We start from the raw sequence: 19,595 nt of genomic DNA, 5'->3' as shown, positions 1-19,595 counted from the left end.
TAAAAAAAAAAAAAAAAAAAAAGAAGGAAAAACATGAAAATTTTTTAGGTTTGGAGACGAGACGAGATGGAAAAGTCGTATCAAGAGAGATGCGCCAAAGACCGCTGCCTACAACAACTTCCTGTTTAGCGCCAGCTTCGCCAGACAACCCTTTGGCACTAAACAGGAAGTTGTTGCAGGCAGCAGTAATTAAGGCGAGGTTACTCGGTTATTATTTGAGGGATAGACGGTGTGTTTTTGTTCTGAATTCTGAATTTTTATTCTTGAGATTTAAAAAAAAAAAATAAAAAAAAAAAAAAAAAATTAAACAACCCCCAGCTGATTTTTAACTTGTAATTTAATTGTACTTGTTGTGATTTTTAAAGTTCCAATGAAATGTGATCTGATTCCACGTGCTGATGTATTTCCTTCTGAGACAGGAAGTCCGAGTGAAGTACTTAACACACTTGCGCAACATCCAAATAGTGTCACTCCACCAGCAAATCTAAACAAGGTTGTTATTTCCTGATTAAAGAGAATCCTCAACGGTTTCTCACGTCAAAATCGCTTTGTTGCGGTCACGTAACTGCGACCTTGTGCAAATTCCACCCTCTTCCAAGGAAGCTACCGCTACCAGTATGACACTTATGAAAATATCTTGATTGTTGGTTGTGTTTTCAGTTTTGTGCCGTTTTAATAAATAAAGTGCATTCAGACATGGTTGCCATGTTGCCGCAAATTCTCCTTCTGATCTATTGCTGTTTTTATTTATTTATTTATTTATTTATTTATTTATAATTACAAAATGAGCGGTGGTGTTAATTCACCAGTCCTGGACACTCGGGATTAAATCAGCACAGCAGTTATGTTCCTGATTTTAATTCTTTTAGTCGAGCTGGAACGAGCAGATGTGCAAACGCGGTACATCCTCACGCACATAAATGACCGTGAATGCGACGAGGTATTATTACAGTCGCCTTTATAATAAAATTGAAATCCAGCGCTGTCCCAAACTACATGTATTCAGTCCTACGAGTCACACATCACTCACTCTTGTCCCTCTCAGCTAGTTTAGAGCTGTGCATGCTAGCCAACAGACTCGTTTTGAGGTGATACCGAGCTTAGAGTTGAATATGGCAGAAAAACCTCCTAGACTCTGCTTTAGACCGAGCATCCTCCATCCAAAAAAAAAAAAAAAGGCTGGTCATTGAGCTTTAAGTACGGACATGAGTAGAGTTCACGGGAAGAATACGCACGCCTCTCAATTCTCAATTACAGCCTGAAACCACAAGTCCAGACGTTTTAATTGCGAATCAGTAGTTATTCATGCAGAGTTGATCAAGCTCGCAGTTCAAAGGGATTAGTCATCCACAGACTTTTAGACACTGCATCAGCGTTAACGTCTGTCTGAGTGTTAACGTCTGCTTAATAAGTAACCCCACGCTGTAACCCAGGGTTAATATCCTGGCTGTTAGACATACAGCTGTGCTCCGCTGCTTACACTTCCAACAGCAAGTGGTTGAACAGGATGGCGCGACAGTCCTCTTTCAGAAGAAGGAGGAAATGGCTTTTGGAAGGAGCGGGTTGGCTTTTTGGATTCGGAGTTGGCGCTCAGCCCACTGACCCGTCCAGCTGCGTCACTATGGAAACTGCCAGTAAATCTGCAGAAGTATTCCCATTCTTGTCTTGGCAGCAAACCTTAGCTTGGCATGGCTTCTTGGTCTGACTGCGTCATGCCCGGACCAGCGGAAGGAGCTGATGAGCGCGCCACGGACCAGATAAAGCGCTGACCTCACTTCAGATTTGTGGTGTTCGCGGTCGTCATTGTGTTTAGAAGTTGAATTGGCAGTGCTGTTTCTGGATCAGCACGGAAAGTTGACGAATTAAAGGGGCGGGGTGGGGGGACAATGCAGGTCGCCAAAACAGCTTGGCAGAATCGACAAGTCTGTGGAATTGTACTGAAGAGATGAACTCCATTCTTCCACAAGTTGGTGATGGGGGTGGTGGTGGAGACGCTTCCTAAAATCTCCCATAAGTGTTCACCTGGGCTGAGATCTGGTGATTGTAAAGACACATATTTGACATGATTGTCATCCTCATCGAGCCATTCAGTGAGTCTTGTGCCCTGTAGAAGGGGGAGGGGTCATCTTGGAACAGACCACGCCCATCAGGATAGTCTATGGCTTGTAAAGTGCATCAGCCCATGCTTGTTCAATCGTGTGTATTTGAATAAGCGATCTCGGCTGCACCACGTGACGACGTTCACATTTAAAGGAAAGCGCTATCTGCGGCGTACACGAGCTCACGGACGCCTACGATTGGCTAGTGCGGCTGTGATTGGCAGGGGAGAGAGTTCCCCTGTTGGTTCCGTATAAATCCTACAAATTTTCAACCTCTCGTTCTCGAGCTATAGCGCGATCAAGAATCTTGGACGGATGGCTGGATGGACAACCTGATACTATATTTATCGTTATGTCATTATATTATTTTATATTAACATTTTAACCAGCAGATGAACTGGTTTTAAGATTTTAAAATTGATCCGAACGGCACACAAATTAGTAACAAGAAGCACTAGACTCGTTGTTGGCGGAGGCATCCCCGTCAACGGCGTTGGCTTCGTGTTCGACTCGTTTTCCGGTATCCCTATAGCGGGATTATTTGCATGGGGACATCTATTTGCTTTACTTGGTATATTCCTCAGCCTGGAAATTTGCTTAAATTTTGCAAAACGTTTGGCAGGAAACACTACCAGAGAGAAATCTCTATTCCTTTTCAAAAAAATTATTATTATTATTATTATTATTATTATTATTATTTTTACCACAGCAATTCTCAATCCCAACTAGCCGGAAGGTGTTGATTTAATTTCCTATAACAGATGCCCTCACGATAGTTCTGGCCTTTTGGATGCTCCACATGATCTAACCTAAAGGAAAACATTATAATCGTCGACATGGAGACGTTTTCAGGAAGTGTTTTATTTTGTTTGTTAGCGAATCTGTACATCATGATGCGTATCGGTGTATCTTTTAGAATTGCAAAAATGAAGGATGGCTTTTGCCCCACTACACAGTGACGTGACCACGGCGATATGTAATGTTCTCAGAGAAATTAGAACTACGACTCCTAAACAAAACGAACAGCTGACGTATTGGTAAACGAATCGTGTTGTGCTTGGTGGAAATGAGGCTTTTTTTTTTTTTTTTTTTTTTTTAAAGCGTCCTGTTGTATAATGATCTGAGGATCTTCCTTGTCTTCACTGTCTTCAGATGCATTTCATAGAAACTATATTTGTACAAGGCTACAGTGACTCACAGTCTCCAGCATGCAAATGTCTATTAATCTGTGGGAATACGGCGAAAGTGGAAAATGTATTCCGGAAAATCGGTTTCAACTCGCTGCCGTTTGCATTGACCAGATGGCTTTTAGACCAGAGGTATTCTAAACATGGCAAGAAGAGGCGATCAGCGTATAGCCAACACATATTTAACTGATTTAATGACTAAGTTCATGCAGTGTGAGTACGCGATGTGAAAACCTCAGGTTTATTGGAAAGTGTTGGTAAAGCAGTTAGCCAAGCCTTTCTGAGCTCAGACAGTTTTTCTGTGGAAAACTTTGGGCGAACCCGATTGGTTCAGGTCGTCCTCGATAGCACGAGAGTAAGACGAGATCTGATTGATTGGGGATGATTAATCCGGTTTCCATGGATACAAAGCACTTTTTTTTTTTTTTGGTTTTTATTGTATTGTAATAGTAGATCAGTGAACTCATAGCTGCTGATCTGTTTCATAGCGGTCTCATGTATTTTTATTTATTTATTTATTTATTTATTTGTTTATTTTTGCGTAGAAGCTCCCCAGTTTAACATCAGCGTACGAGTTCTCACCTCGTTGAAAGTAGCAGTCTTTTTCGCTGCAATAAAATGGGAGATGAGTCGGTGGATATATTAATATGGAATGATTTGTGCGGGTGTATTTTGATCTCTCCGATATGAACAAAAGCACATGAGCAAAAGTGGGAGGAGTCTAGTTTCCCAACCATCCCCCTGCCCCCCTGATAGGATTCATCCACCCCTGTCTGTTTTGCCAGTTTTCTCACCTCCAAAAACCAAAAATAATTACGGTAGGTGTTGTTGGCTAACAAAAGCACATGAGCAAAAGTGGGAGGAGCCTAGTCATCCATCATCCCTGTCCAACTTGTTTGCTGGCTTGTATTTAGCTTATAGCTGTATATTTAGCCATCAACAATACATGACATGCGTGTTAAACGTTTATGGTGTCTAGACTCGCATCTCGAGAGATGTTGAATATGCACCACAGTTCGAGTGGGTTTCATTTAGGCATAGGTGTACCCCGAAACATGTCCTAGTATTGAGTATTTCCCTATAAACAGCATTGATTGGGGTGGTGGTGGAGCTTCTGGAATCAGATAGATCAGATAATACGCATGGCTCTCGGGTGAAGTCACGATTTTCAGGTCCATTCCGCCAAAATGAGTAGATCCTGGGAACGGTGGCCAAAACTGTGTTTCAATTAGCTTAGAAATAGGACGCCTGATCAGACTTGTCCGTTCTCAGGTGGCGTGGTAAACCCGGTGTGTCTCGGCACTGCTGCTGTTGAGATTTGGTCCAAATATCTTTGGCTCTTCTCAACACAAATGTGTTAACCCCTGTATTAACTCGGTACCTGTAATATTTTACTATTTTAAATATTGCACTTGAATAATTTAAACGTGTAAATATATAGCAAATGGTCCCATTGAGTTTAGTCTTTAAAAGGGAAATTACAGACTTTTTTTTTGGCGCCGCCACAAACACACTTTCCCGTTCTGTATTGAATTTGTTATTTTTGGAAATTGCTAAATGTTAGAAGGTTTTCTGGATTCGGAGCGGTGCATCCAAAAACATTCATTCTATCGTCGTGAGATTGCTAGTTAGAATCATGAAAATGATACACCCATCTGTGGCCAGGAGACTAGGGAGCAAAATCGGTCATGCTCTCATTGTTAATCCCAGGGACACTAGCCAATCGTGCGCGACTGTGAGGTGATGTATGCGGAAGAGGGCGGATAGCGCTGTCGTTCCAGTTTTGAAAAAGATTCGGCTGGCTGGCTTCACGAGTCTCGGACGAAGCACGTATTAGCCTCTTCCGTTCGATAGCTCTCATATGATTGAGGAGAGCTGGCTGGCCGGTGGGTGGGAATTGTCAGCTGGCCAAAAGTGTGTAACGGGGAGGGGGCGACCGTCGGGTAGCTTTTAGAAGCTTTAAATATTCAGACATCTCGTAAAGAATTAAGAATGATTTTTCTTTTTTTATCGGAACAATCTAAATGACTTCTCCGTAAGCTAACTATGGGGAGAATACTATTCAGAAAAACAAAACATAACACAAATAGTAAAGTAAGTAAATTTCTTGTCGTAGACGGTGTATAATTAATCAGTTTAAGACTGACTTATTGGGTCAGTTTATGCAGCGGAGTACTTTTGTACACGTGTGTGTCGCCGGAGGAAATGCACCCGGACCCGAACCGCATGATTCCGGCATCCCGTATCCTCTAGTTTCTCCTTCCCTCCTCTTTCTATCCCTCTGAGTGTTTCTTCCCTCGGTTTCCATCTCTGTCCAGACCAGTGGAGCGAGTCTCAACATGAGGCGTGCCCCTGATGGCTATCGCCGCTGGGTACAGCTGGCTGCGTGTGCCCTGGCGAGGAAGATAAGACGCTCGCAGTCAGCCCCACCCTGCTCCACCTTCCGCACGACATCCTGCTGCGTTAGATCATTCGACCCGGCGCTCAGGCATGGCAGTGCGCCAGCGTCTAGCGTTTTTATAGACATAAGCATCACTGTATGCCAAATGCTGCAGTTACTGGGTGACCAATCACATTGCTGGATGCTCGAGATGATGATTAGAGATGTGTGGATAGTCTGTTCTATTTCACTCAGGAAGTTCCCTAGACAGGAACTAGTGTTACTTAGTCACTTGCTTGCTAGCTACTTCTATAACACCCGGGCCACACTCCAGCATGGGCTGCTCCCATCGTATGAAATTAAAATGGTTTGTAAACTGTTAATTTGCGCATAGCGCTTGCTTGTTTCGATGCACCATATACGTTGAACATTTCCATACAAGGAGACCTTGTACACTAGCGCACAGTTCCTAAAGATCCACATTTCTTACCTGTCTTCTTGTAAAGACTAATGTATACGATGAAATCTGTTCCGCGTCTCCTATTTTTGATCGTATTAACATCGAGCATGCATAAAATGTGCATACTTCTTCCACCCGTTGTGGTTGACCGTGATCATCCGGAGCTCTGTAATGCCCTGTAATTAGTTCTGTAATTATGTGAATAATCTCGAGCATGCTGCTTGCTTCAGCTCAGAGAGAAGGCCTGGGGCAGGAAAAAAAAAAAAAGTATACCGTATAGTACATCAAGGTTGTGATCTTTTGGCGGGGGGGGGAGTCAGCATATTGTTGAATGCGTACTGTCCTCGCTTTGCACTTAATATTTTTGGTTAGTGAGCCTGGGCAACTATGAATAAAAAAAAATCTGCAGTGCGTAGTCTGCAGGCTCTGGGTGCTGGGGCAGCTGACATCAAAGATTACTTTGCTAGGGCTCCTGAGCGGTGCAACACAAACATGTTTGTCCCAAATCCCGACAGTGGCACAGCCATCTTTGGGCAATCGCAGTGACACTAGCCGTCGCTCGTCGGCGTCCGCGAGCTCATGTATGCGGAACGGTTCGGATAGGTGCGAGTGCGCCTCCGAGGTTCCCACATGGTGACGCTGCATGGAGCAGCAGTCCGAAAAGATGCGGCAGGCTGGCTGGCTTCGTCCTTATAGCCTTCACCCTCCTGCGCCGGTGTGTAGGAAACGGCTAAGACTAAATTGGGTAGAAAATTGGGGATAAAACATTACTTGGCAGTTAAAGATAGTGTACTCCTATGTGTACACGATTCCAGTGCAGTGAAAGGAGCAAGAGACAGTTACAGCGTTTGTAGATCAAAGCTGTTAATTATTCAGGAGCCGTTATTATAATGTGTTGGTGCAGCGATTATATATCAAGAAATGAAAAATATCCAGGTGTTACATGACCATTGAAGTTTGATGTATAAATATTAAAGGGGGCTGCCCAGCTTAGTTATAAAAACAAACAAAACCTGTTGTTCTTGCTGTCCAAAATGTAAATTTGTATGCTGACACTGATTTTCTAAACTACTTCTGTTATCATACTGTGGATTTTCCCACACGGTGGATCCACCCCCCCCCCCCCCCCCCCCCACCCTTTTGCTTTATAGTTTTACCACAAACCCTGGCACTAAGAGCACGAGCAGTCCGTTCCCACACCTGAATAAGCTTCGGCTGCACGAGGCCATTGAAACCGCACTGCGCTCTATAAGTAACGGGCAACAAAAGCAACTGCTGAGCCCGGGCTTTTGTTTTTGTTTCCCCGAACAAAGTGCACAAGCCGACCTCCAGCGGAGAGGGAGGGCAACGTGGCCACTAATGGGATCGATGAACTCGAGCAGGCGGGCAGGAGAGGGACCTGCGGCTCACTCCGAGACGGCCCGATAGCCGAGACGTGCGCTAAGAGATCTAAAGCTCGTCTTCAGTTTCTGTGGCCAGTTTCTAGAGGAGTCTTCAAATGATTTCACTGTCCGTTTAGAAGCCGTTGAGGTACACAAGCGAAATTTTACAGTGGAAGTACCTTATTTTGTCGACCGTAGGGTTTCCATTCAAAATATTTTTTATAAGATGGATTAAAGTAGGGGAATCGAAACATGCTTAGTCAGATTTCAGTATTTGACTCATTATTTCACTCCCACTCTGCTTCCGACTCTGACCTGACCCCGCTTCCGACTCTGACCTGATTCCGACTCTGACCTGACCCCGCTTCCGACTCTGACCTGACCCCGCTTCCGACTCTGACCTGATTCCGACTCTGACCTGACTCTGCTTCCGACTCTGACCTGATTCTGACTCTGACCTGACCCCGCTTCCGACTCTGACCTGATTCCGACTCTGACCTGACCCCGCTTCCGACTCTGACCTGACCCCGCTTCCGACTCTGACCTGATCCCGCTTGCGACTCTGACCTGATTCCGACTCTGACCTGACCCTGCTTCCGACTCTGACCTGATTCAGACTCTGACCTGATTCCGACACTGATCTGACCCTGCTTCCGACTCTGACCTGACTCTGCTTCCGACTCTGACCTGATTCCGACTCTGACCTGACTCTGCTTCCGACTCTGACCTGGTTCTGACTCTGACCTGACCCCGCTTCCGACTCTGACCTGACTCTGATTCCGACTCTGACCTGACCCCGATTCCGACTCTGACCTGACTCCGCTTCCGACCTGACTCTGCTTCCAACTCTGACCTGACGCTGCTTCCGACACTGCTTCTGATTTACTCTGTTCTTGACTCTGCCTCTGACTTCAAATCTGACTCTATTTTCGACTTCACTTCTAACGTTGCCTCCGACTCCATTCCTGCCTCCACTTCTGACTTCGCCTCTGACTCTGGCTTCCAACTATGCTTTTGACTCCGTTCCTGCCTTCACTTCTGATGCTGCTTCCCACTTCACTTCTGACTCTGCTTCCTGCTTTGCTTCTGACTTTGATTATGACTCTCCTTCTGACTCTGCTTCTGACTCAGCTCATGACTCTGCTTCTGATTTTGCTTCCAACTCTGCTTCTGATTTCACTTCTGACTCTGCTTCCGACTTCGTTCCTGCCTCCACTTCTGACTCCGCTTCCCGACTTCGTTCCTGCCTCCACTTCTGACTCCGCTTCCCGACTTCGTTCCTGCCTCCACTTCTGACTCCGCTTCCCGACTTCGTTCCTGCCCCCACTTCTGACTCCGCTTCCCGACTTCGTTCCTGCCCCCACTTCTGACTCCGCTTCCCGACTTCGTTCCTGCCCCCACTATTGACTCCGCTTCCCGACTTCGTTCCTGCCTCCACTTCTGACTCTGCTTCCCGACTTCGTTCCTGCCTCCACTTCTGACTCTGCTTTCAATTTCGTTCCTTTCTTTGATTTCGGCTCTGCCCTCGCCTGCGCTCCCGACTCTGCTCCATCCTCTACTTCTGACTCCGTTTCCTACTCCGCTTCTGACTCCCTCCTTCACATGAATGCACCGCACATCTAGCCGTCCTACCTGATTGTATACACCGTGGTTCACACGGACAATTTAGCCAATTCATATAGCGTATGATTTATTCATTAATTTATTTTCAGGAATTCATGTCTGGGGAAAACACAACCATCACACTACATCTTATTTATTTTATTTAATAAAATATTCTGTAATGTGCTTGAAAAAAGAAGTCCTATGGGGCATGTCAAATGATATTAAATCAATACATTTTAACTAAGGTCCTGTGATATTGTTAATCAGAATAAAAATCTAGACAGCTGTCACGATCTGAAAATTTAATATCGCCACATGCCCTACTAAGCATAACTACAGCGCTTCGTCAGTTAATAATTTATTTAACCCCTTAAACGTCCAAGACTCGCATTCCTCACTCTCACAAATGCCTTTCCTAGTAGTCATACGGAAGTTGCCGAATAGTAACCCTCAAGATTAGGGGTTAACTAGAATCGGTGTAATCAGAAAACCCCCGTGAGGTGTTTTATATTTCACCCAGAATATTGTCTGATCGCTTTCATCAGCCTAGTAATGAGTTGTCTACCTTTTTTAATTTGTATCTTCCAGGTCATATCAGTGCCTTATTTCTCCTCCCGGATCGGTGTGCACGCTCAGATAAATCTATCTCTTCGGTCCTCTGGAGCCTGGCTGTGAAAAAGCCTGCGCTCTGAACATCCCTCAGGAATTGGTCTGGTATTTTCGGCATCTGAGACATGAGAGCTTTGTTGTTGCGCCCATTTCTCCCCCCCCCCCCCCCTCTTTTTGTAATCAAACCGCTAAAAATAGTGCCGAGCTCTGGTCACTCCCTGAGATATCATTGTTTTTCTGGGGCTTTCTCGAGACCCTCAACCCCGCCATACAGGTCCTGCAGAACACATCACCGCAGCGCCGTTGAGTACTTGATTCTGATTGGTCAGAAGGCGTTAATAAAATTTTCTCAAACGACACCTCTTACCAGCGCTGATGATTTAAGGCAGCTGGAAAATTGCACTAGAGTGTTAAAACCGATTTATTATTGGCACGTCGGTCCAAATACGACCTCTGGTGTGAAACGCACTTCCTAGGAAACCGTGGACCGAAACACTGTACTATAACGTAGGCGTTATCGTTCATAGCGTGTTTGTTTCCGTTCCACAAGTGCGCGCTACTCGGGTTTCGGGCAAGTCGCTTCCCGAGAAAACACGCCATGTTCATTTTCACTCCTCCAGACCACAGCCATCTGATGTTTTCATCTCCGGCTGCTGCCCTGAGCAGAGCGGATTATGTCCTTGCCGTGTTTACCATAAATCTGTAATGAGCTGACTTTAAGTGCTCTCCTCTGCAGGCCCTTGCTGAAAGAGTTTGCCAAAACGCGGGGCTCAGATCCTCAAATCCTGTCAACGTCCTCCACGTCGCACCAGCTGCTTCCTAAAGCCACTCCGGCTCGAGGCTGCTCTATTCTTAATGAGAAGGGATTCGGCCAAAAAAACAAAGTCTATAAACATATAAATCGAGTTATGTTTGAAAATATAGATTAAGGAAAAAAAACTGCCTTTCCATATGTTTTCATGGTTATATATCAACATATTAGATATAAAAAAAAATAAAAAAAAAACCTAATACTTTGCAGTGGATCTCACAGTTGGAAGAATTTTGGTGATCAGTGTGTATTTAATACGTTAGTAGTTTTGCGAGATTTTTATGTTTTATACCGACATCTCGTTCTGGACGCATTTGGAAGTACTATATATTGCTACCGAGAAAGTTTGTGTGTGTGTATAAATTTTTTGCTTTTCTTCTTTCTTTGGAACAAGTTTGTCTACTTTTTAATGCTTGATTGGATTTCTGATTGGATCATCATTTGACACTCGTTTGACCTTTGGGTCCTTCGCTGTTTAGTAATAAACTCTCTTTGTGGTCAGATGATAATTGGAGCAAAGCTATTGATCTACTCATTCAACTGCCAAAAACGAGCGACACTGACACCACCGACAAAAGGTCAATGTACATGAACACACACACACACACACACACACTCTTGTGTATGGTGTGGTCCTTAAGTTTGTCGTCACATCCAAGCTGAGAGCAGCGAACAGTTTAAACACCAGCAAATTGAACGAATGTATCTACCGCTCACGTTTACCTAGCTAGATAGACTGGCCGATAGATGGAAGGATGGATAGATAGACGGACGGGTACGTGGATACTAGGAGTGTTACGCAATGCCAGTATCCGTATTCGCTTAGCGCTTCAAATATTCGTATTTAAATCGTAACAACAGTTAGCGGTTCGCAGAGGATAACTTTATTCAACTCCAGAACCAGACAGCCTGTGGAACGTTCCGGCAAGTGTTCCGTCTCCTGTCTCATGACTGAGCAAGCAAGCTAACTATGTTTCCAAGTAACAAAGTTCTTTCCCAAATCAGCAAACCGTTGTTTATAGTAGACAACAGTAGCAGCCCGATAATATTCGATCAGATTTGCTTTAGTTTTTGGGTTTGTTACAATGCAAAAAAAAAAAAAAAGAAGAAGAAAAAGATAGGAATAATGAAAAAACAACGAACAAGTTGATATTTAAAAATTGTTTTGATTGATTGATTTTTTTTAAATTTTTTTTTGGAGACCCCAGCGAAGATCTGTTTCCCTTTACACGCCATGTGCTCTGCATGGGATATAAAAGTCCAGTCGGAAAACCTTCTGTGCAACTTTCGAGTGTTTTTGTGTTGTAGTCGGCGTCGGGGAATTTGGTCGCAACCTGGCAACCGACTGAGCTTTAGAGCATCGTTGACGCTCCTCAATAAAGTAAAAACCACGTGCCTGCTCAACTTAATGGTTTAGATCTGGCTACCTATGTATCAGTTGCCTAATTTAACCCACTACGACCCTGACCATGCAGTTATTAAGGACCACCGCAGGGTTACGCTAACAAATGTGATTTTTGTTTGTCCCGGGGAAAGTTCATGCTCGATCGTGCTTAAACCTGCACCAGATGAAAATAAAACCCTCCCACTCCACTTGTGAAATTTTGTTTTGTTGGATCTACTCTCAAATGGTTGCACCTCCTATTCATATTTGTATTCGTTTAGGACCGTGGTTCTCAAAGTGGGATCTGGGGACACCCAGGGTTCTGTGAAGCATAGCCAAGAGATCCATTATTATTATTATTATTATTATTATTATTATTATTATTATTATTATTTTGTTACAGTGATGGGAATCACAACTCATGTAATCAGAGTTATCACATTTATGGGTCCAAGCACCAACGTGAACTGAAATGGTGGAAAGTTCAGAAACACTAAGTGCTGCGGCTCCCGTCGTCGTCTTTTTGCTCCTCGCCGTCCCGGGTGTCCCGACAGCCGGCCTAATGGTACCGTATAATGGCTACCTATAGCAATGTTTTTGCCTATTGAAATGCTTTGATATTTAATTTATTAAAGCACTGTAGCATGTTCTAGCCTCAGGTTAGTGTGTGTACCAGATTATTATTATAGACTGAGGAATAACGTACCTCTGTATAGAGCCTGTGTTCGATTTAGACCAAGGGAAAAATGGCCGCATTTCTCCGTTTAGTGTTAAGTAGAGAAAGTGTGTGTGTGTTGCTTTGTCTTTGTCCTTGTCCGTTTAGTTTCTCTAGTTTTCTTTCAAGGTGTTTGTGGTTCTAGATCAGGGTTCAACTTTAAAAGATAAGATCTGAAATCCAAATTAAACCCAAAGAATTGTTTAAACTGAAATGTTTCTTTGAGCGTGTCGACGCTCTCGTTAGCCCACAGTGCTAGCTGCTAGACCGAGTTTCAGCGACCGTTTCAGCCATTTGCTCTGACTGCAGGCTTGGGCTCGCTTTCTTCGAAACCCTTTCGAAGACCTTTGCTTGTCAGAGAAACTGACGTATCGTATTTTGCAGTAAATCCCAACGTCCAGCCTTTAAGCGAGTTATCTCGTCGCAAAACTTTGAAATCCTCTTTTTGGACGAGCCTGAACGCAAGTTTCAGATTCACTCGCTTTTCTTTTTGTAAGGAAGTTGCCATGTCGTTTCCTCTCGCGGATTTTTTTTGGAGCACAGAGGATGTGGAAAAGCCGAGGTGGTGTCGTCTGGGTTCATGGCCATGCATTCAGGCCTTTGTAACACCCGAATGAGAGCGAGGGAGTAAGAGCGAGCGAGAGAGAGGGAGAAAGAGGGAGATTTTCTAGCCATCCATACACTTCTACAAACGTATAACCTAAAATTTCCCACAGCATGCAAGATTCTCACGGAGAGATGGAAAGATTGCACGGTGTTGCATCTCCTGGGCGGATTAACCACGGCAGCTGAAACGGATGTTCATTTTCCGTCTCTCTCTCTCTCCGACTAATGCTGAAACATAAGATGAGGCTGTTGTGGTGAAATTGAATCAGTACTGTTCTGTGGTTTAGGGTTATAGAGCTTGCTGTGTTAATGCAGCAGGCCGTATTTGTCCCACTAAAACGTAATAACGTATAGACAGTTATTTTAAACGAAAAAAATATTGCCATCGTTAGTTTAAAATTTCTGTTCATTTATTTTTAATCTGCTATGATGATGTTGTTGTTGTTGTTGTTGTTTAGATCGTGTAGGACTATAATCGTGAGTAACTTTGCACTATTTGGCAACCGCTAATATTGTTGAGATATATATATATATATATATATATATATATATATATATATATATATATTTTTTTTTTTATTACCGTGGAATCTTCCCATAATCCGACTAAAAAAAGCGGCAGCCATTTTCGATCTGCAACCCCTCCCCCGCTCGCTATAATAATAATAAAACGTGAGCAGACAGCGTAGCGTGAAGAAATGTACGTCCTGTAGCTCCCGCGCTGCCTCGCCGGGTTTATTGGAGCAGAAGGAGCCACGGCTCTCCTCCCTTCAGGGCCTGGAGATGAAAGCTTAGCCTAAAGAGAGAGGGATAGAGCGAGCAAGCGACTGAAAGATGATGTGCTCGCCGTATAATGTATAAGACACGACCCTTTGAGGTCGGTCTTCCACAGTGCTGGGGTTTTATGGCCGTTTAGGAGCTGCTCGGTCGTTAGCGTATCGATATTGAACAAGGCCGCCAATATGCAAATGAGCCACTTTACTAAATCAAAGCTTTAGCAGTGATTTGTGTTTAGGTAGATTATAAATGGCAGCTTTACCCAGCATTGGGTTTGCACTGTACTACAGTTTCATGAAATGTTTTCAAAGAACGGCCACAAAGTAACTGATAATTCTATTTATTTATTAAAATTTTTAGGGGTTCAAGCGTAAAGCCTCTAAACTCTGAGAGCTGGTACTACTCCACCGGTCTACAGCGGCTCAAGGTCTCGCCCCGACCGGCCACACGGTGGCGCAAGAGTGATCAAAACGGCCATAAACTTTTTTTTCCGTCACGAAAAATGTTTCCGGCATTGTGAATTTCTTTTAAAAACCTACTTTTGCGAACTCCTTCTAGACCGTTTCTCGGAACGGCACCCGGTTTTCTCCGGGTCGTCTTCGGATAACGAAGACCAAAACGTATTCAAAGATTTTTGACGGAACGAACCGTTCGCGTCTAGACCCGGCAACGAATATAGCGATGAGCACGGCCAGAACGAACGCGAGATTATATCTCCGCAGCACTTCGCCGTTTCGACGCTAAACTTAGTGCGTCTTATAATAACCATGACCTGATGGTAGCTGAGCAGTTTCGGAACAGCGCCACGACTGGTCACAAGATATAAAAAATTGCTATTTTTGATTATAGCTTCTGTATAAATCGTCCTAAAATCACCGAAGGTGGATGGGATGGTGTCTTTTTAAAAAAAATCTCAATTAAAGGAGGCGCCATCACATCCTGCATGCGTATAAATGATTGTATATCGTGTAATATAATATGTTAGACCCCTGATTACGTAACAGCTTCGCCTCAAGAACCACTGGTGTCAATCAAATCATTACATATTTGTGATTATTAAAAAAAAAAAAAAAAATTTTTAATGATTTTTGCGAACTAGTCCTATGTTTTTCACTCGACCTCAACAAGTATGATTCTCTGGAGTCCCTACATGAATAATTATGAAAAAAATGTTGAACTTTAGTCTTTGGAGGGTCATTTATAGGGGAGTTGTTATTATTAGGGTTGTTTAAATTACGCAAAATATGGGCGTGATGAAGTGTACCCATTGGGCAATGGGTAGCAGTATAGCGGTTATAAATGTTAATAAAAGCTCTATATTTCCACCCGAAATTGCTCACACACTCGCTAGAGTTCTTAAAGTGCCTGAGCCCCGATAATTGCTGCTCGAAGCTATATTTGAAAGTGATTTTTTTTTTACTGCATTGAAATCATTGCTTAAAAATCTTTTCAGTTGCGTTTTATCTGCCCAATCATCGACGAGTCCTTCCGTACTGACTTCAGGAGCGCTGTTTATATAGACGTGGCCGCCCCAGCTCGTGCGTTTTCGCTATTCTAATCGGCGCGAGTGCTCGTGTTTCAGTCGCTCTGCTCCAACACGCAGGCCATTTGCATTTGGTTGCCGTCCAGCGTAACGCTAACGAGCTTAAGCGATTAGAAAGGCAAAGGATTACGAATCAATCCAAATAACACCAAAAGCCCAAGCGCAGAGTCTGTAATCCATCGGCCGTGATTTACACACCACGATCGCGAAGTGTGCGCGTGTACGGCAGCTCGGCGGTTCTTCGTTTCCGCCGGTCTGCCGATAGGAGATCGGTCCAGGGCCCGCCGAGACGAAATCCCCCCGTTCGTCGCTTTGGATAAAAGCGTCTGCTAAAATGAATAAATGAAAACGAAAGACCGCAGCAGTATTCCGAAATCCTTCCCGTAACAGTCTCGTAGGTTGTGGTGAGAATTTATAAACCCCGTCGATCAGTAATAATCGGATTCGATCGGCGACCAAACACCTGGGTGGTGGCTAGCGTCGGGCGACATGGCGGAAACGCGTCACGTCGGACACATTTTAAAAGACGCTCCGCAGGTTTGCTGAGAAACCGTGTCCGTAGCGACGGAGGCGAAGTGACCGTGTGAACGAGGACGCGTCACGGTAGCGGAACACACTCGGAGGAACGCGCTGTCCGCACTCTTCTGCGTACACGAGCTCTCAGACTGGCTAGGAAAATGACCGACAGACGAGAAGGTGAAAGATATGCTATCGCTCGCACCCAGAGAGCACCGCCGATTTTTGCTCTCTCTCTCTCTCTCTCTCTCTCTCTCTCTCTCTCTCTCTCTCTCTCTCTCTCTCTCGACAGCGTCACCTCAGATTTTCCGTCCAATCAAACGCTCTCTAGAATCTGCAGTGTCCCGCCCTCAACATTATCGAAAAAGATCGCCTTGCCGAAGTTGGCGTCGTTGAGCGGTTGGCTGTTTAAAAAGGGGGTGGATCGACCCGATGTGTCCCGCCCTGACTTCCTGTTTGAGTGGAAACGACGTCAGGATGTCGAACAACACCCGAGGCACTACACGGGGACTTTAATCATACCGTGATACTTGGGTTACTGATCGAGCGATTTATTAACGAGCGTGATGCTCGTGTTTGCAGCGTCCCGCGGGAGTGACCGAGTTCGTTTAATTAACGAGCGCGATTAACGACGACGTCGCCGAGTTTCCACAGAGCGGGATTCTCCTCTCCTCTCCTCTCCTCTAGCAGGCTCCTTTGCGCTATAATCCTCTCTGCATCGCAGTATTAAGCTCTTCCTGTTTCCATAGCGCCCTCGGGGTGATTACCCAGTTTTCCCCTCGTATGTTGACTACAAAAGCGTTGGAGTGGATCTACGCTTAGCCACTTCCCTCCTGTCTTTTTTTTTTTTTTTTTTTTTTTTCTTCCCCCTCCTCCTTCACCGAGTTTAAAATGCACCAAAACAAAACACTCGGACTATTTTAAGGTTTGCACTTAGGATATGTTTTATTGATGAGCGGTTATTTGTCAGGATTCTGGGGTGGTGGTCTTTTTTTTTTTTTTTTTCTGTGAAATCTGAAAGTGAGGGATTCACTAAAGAGAAAAAGGCCTGAGTTTTATTTTGGCCAAATCCTGCCCCCTGCCTTCACCCTTCGCTGCAGCCCGTCCAACACACACACACACACACACACACACACACACACACACACACCCCCCTCCTCATTCACACACATTCAGGAAGCCGGCGTCGCTGCCAGAAGCGCTCTCTGTTTCCGGGAATCGGACCCGCGGGCCCGCTGTGGAGTGGGCCGGCACTGACGCGAGAACCATTGTTCCCCATGTCGCGGAGGGGAAGGAAAAGCAACAAAAACAAAAACCACCCATGGAAGGAGCGGAGAGAGAGACGGGGAGAGAGAGAGAGAGAGAGAGAGAGAGAGGACAAGATGTCCGAGCTATTTCTGTTAGAACGGCTCCTCCAGTCGTACACACACACACACACACACACACACAGCATTCCTGCACTCTTGTGATTAGATAGCTGACCACTTTGACCTGCCTGATATATTGTCGCTAATTACTGCATTAGCATCGGTGATATCATATCAGCAGAAGAATGCAGTACAATGAATTCCACTTAACGTCTTGGTTGTAAAAGCGTCGATTTTTTCACGCCAAAACCTCTGAAATTATACGACAGCCCTGTTCAATTCAACGTTCTGCGCAGTCAGGAGGTGTTGATCCATTTATTTATTTTTATTATTATTATTATTATTATTATTATTATTATTATTATTTTAAAATTATAATGGCACCTCTGGATGTAGCAGGTTGATATGAATGCCCTTCTTCTAATACGTAATCTATAATTGTACAGCAGCGATCGACACGTCGACACGCGAGTTTGTAGCCAGTCACTTTGTGCTCCAGCTTGCTGTTGTGTTCTTTATCGTGTCTTCCCGCCAGAGTATTTACTAATGGTTGTAATACCGGCGTTCAATCACACAGGCCTACCGGATTAACTGCGCTGTCGTTCAGTACAGATGTGCTTTCCAGGTGTTTTGTCGATTTTTATGCAAATTACTGCCAAGGAATGTATTAATAATTGCGCTTCCGCTGAGTTTTGAAGAAGCAGCCAAAAGATTACATAAACACTGCTAGCAAAGCACACACACACACAAACGCGTATCTAATGCGGACTCTAATACCGAATCATGGTTGTAATTCCCCGTCATATTTTATTCATAAGCTTGAGATCCTCATGTTGTAGTCATGACAACGACATGACGCCAGCCTACACAACCTACAGTGAATTTGATTGACATTTTCTGAGCTTTGCACAATTGATTACTATTTTGTCTTTTGTATTTTGTTAAGGTTTTTTTTTTTTTTTTTTTAAGGTTGCTATGTTTGTAGAATTATCTGTAGATTTTCCAATCACTTTTTATTTAGTCTCCTCATGCCGTCTCGTTTTCCCCGCACATGCCCTGTGTAGGCTTTTTTTTCCCTCTTTTCTTTTCTTTCAGGAATAGCGATGAATGTTCTGTGTTGTGCATGAAGGTTCTGTACATTTTATAAAAAAAAAAAAACACAACAAAAAACACAACTTCTTTTTTTTTTTTTTTTTTTTTTTTTTTGTCTTGCAGGTTTCCCAAAAAACCAACCAGGTGAGTCAAGAGCAGCTTCCTTCTGCAGTTCCTCCGGTGAACACTAGACACTATTTGAGGAGAAGAGTATAGCGCGTGCGCGCTGAACGGCTAATGCCTGTCGTGTCTGATGATGATGATGATGATGATGATGATAAGAACTGTCTGAGTCACAGGGTTGTGGGGCTTTAAGCACGTAGACACAACACCGATGTTGGAGATACTGCAGGCGCAGGAACACTGCACAACAAAGCCTCGCTCGTGTGCAGGTGCATTGCCGGGGGCATTTCTTGTTTACCCTAACGTGCTGGGAGTAACATTTAAGGGAAACGTGTTGGAAATCACGAGCCGCCAGAACAGCTTGGCAGAGATTCTGCTCTTCTCTGGAACTGTACTAACGAGATTCTTCCAAAAGATATTCCCACAGGCTACATTCACATTACAAGCTCCTTTGCATAAATTGGGGGTGTTTTATTCGCCCAGACTTGGATCCACAAGTGCCCCACACGCACACGTCGACTTCTGGGGCAATTGTGTCACTACAGTATTCGGTTTCAGCGGATTCCTCCCAGTTTTGATCGAATCCATTCCCAAAATATGATGGAGACGACAGCGATATGCTGCTTGGTGGTGGGAAAGCCACATAAATTCTGACCGTTGTCGTTCAGGTCACATGACCACATATTGGATACGCATCCCAACAAGGACTGTATGCAAATGTGGCTTAGGATTGATTTCAAAAGATTTTCTTTGTCCACACAGACTGGGGGGGGAAAGAACCGCACCAGACTGAGGCACAAAATCCACATGTATACGGATATTTTTAAAAACCTTTTTTTTTTTTTTTTTTTTTTTAAACCTTTTTTTAAAAATTCCCGTCCATCCAAACAGCGTTTTGGAAATATTGATGTGTCCTGGCGTGTTTGTAACATGGGTGGC

The 19,595-nt window shown here is 44.2% G+C and overlaps 1 protein-coding gene across 6 annotated transcripts in view; it reads left to right on the top strand.

Moving 5' to 3' along the window:
• arhgef12b (Rho guanine nucleotide exchange factor (GEF) 12b) overlaps nucleotides 1-19,595 on the top strand; it is a 53,854-nt gene that overhangs the window by 11,838 nt on the left and 22,421 nt on the right. For 4 of the 6 annotated variants that reach the window (XM_047152013.2, XM_047152010.2, XM_017460004.3 and 1 more), the window contains exon 2: nucleotides 18,657-18,677. The exons of the other annotated variants lie outside the window; for them this stretch is intronic. In XM_047152013.2, the coding sequence (XP_047007969.1) occupies nucleotides 18,657-18,677 (21 nt within the window). The remainder of the gene's footprint in view (nucleotides 1-18,656; nucleotides 18,678-19,595) is intronic. 6 annotated transcript variants of the gene reach the window in all.

The sequence above is a fragment of the Ictalurus punctatus genome, chromosome 28, assembly GCF_001660625.3.
Source record: "Ictalurus punctatus breed USDA103 chromosome 28, Coco_2.0, whole genome shotgun sequence".
Taxonomy (NCBI): domain Eukaryota; kingdom Metazoa; phylum Chordata; class Actinopteri; order Siluriformes; family Ictaluridae; genus Ictalurus; species Ictalurus punctatus.
This window is presented reverse-complemented; position numbering and strand designations above follow the sequence as displayed.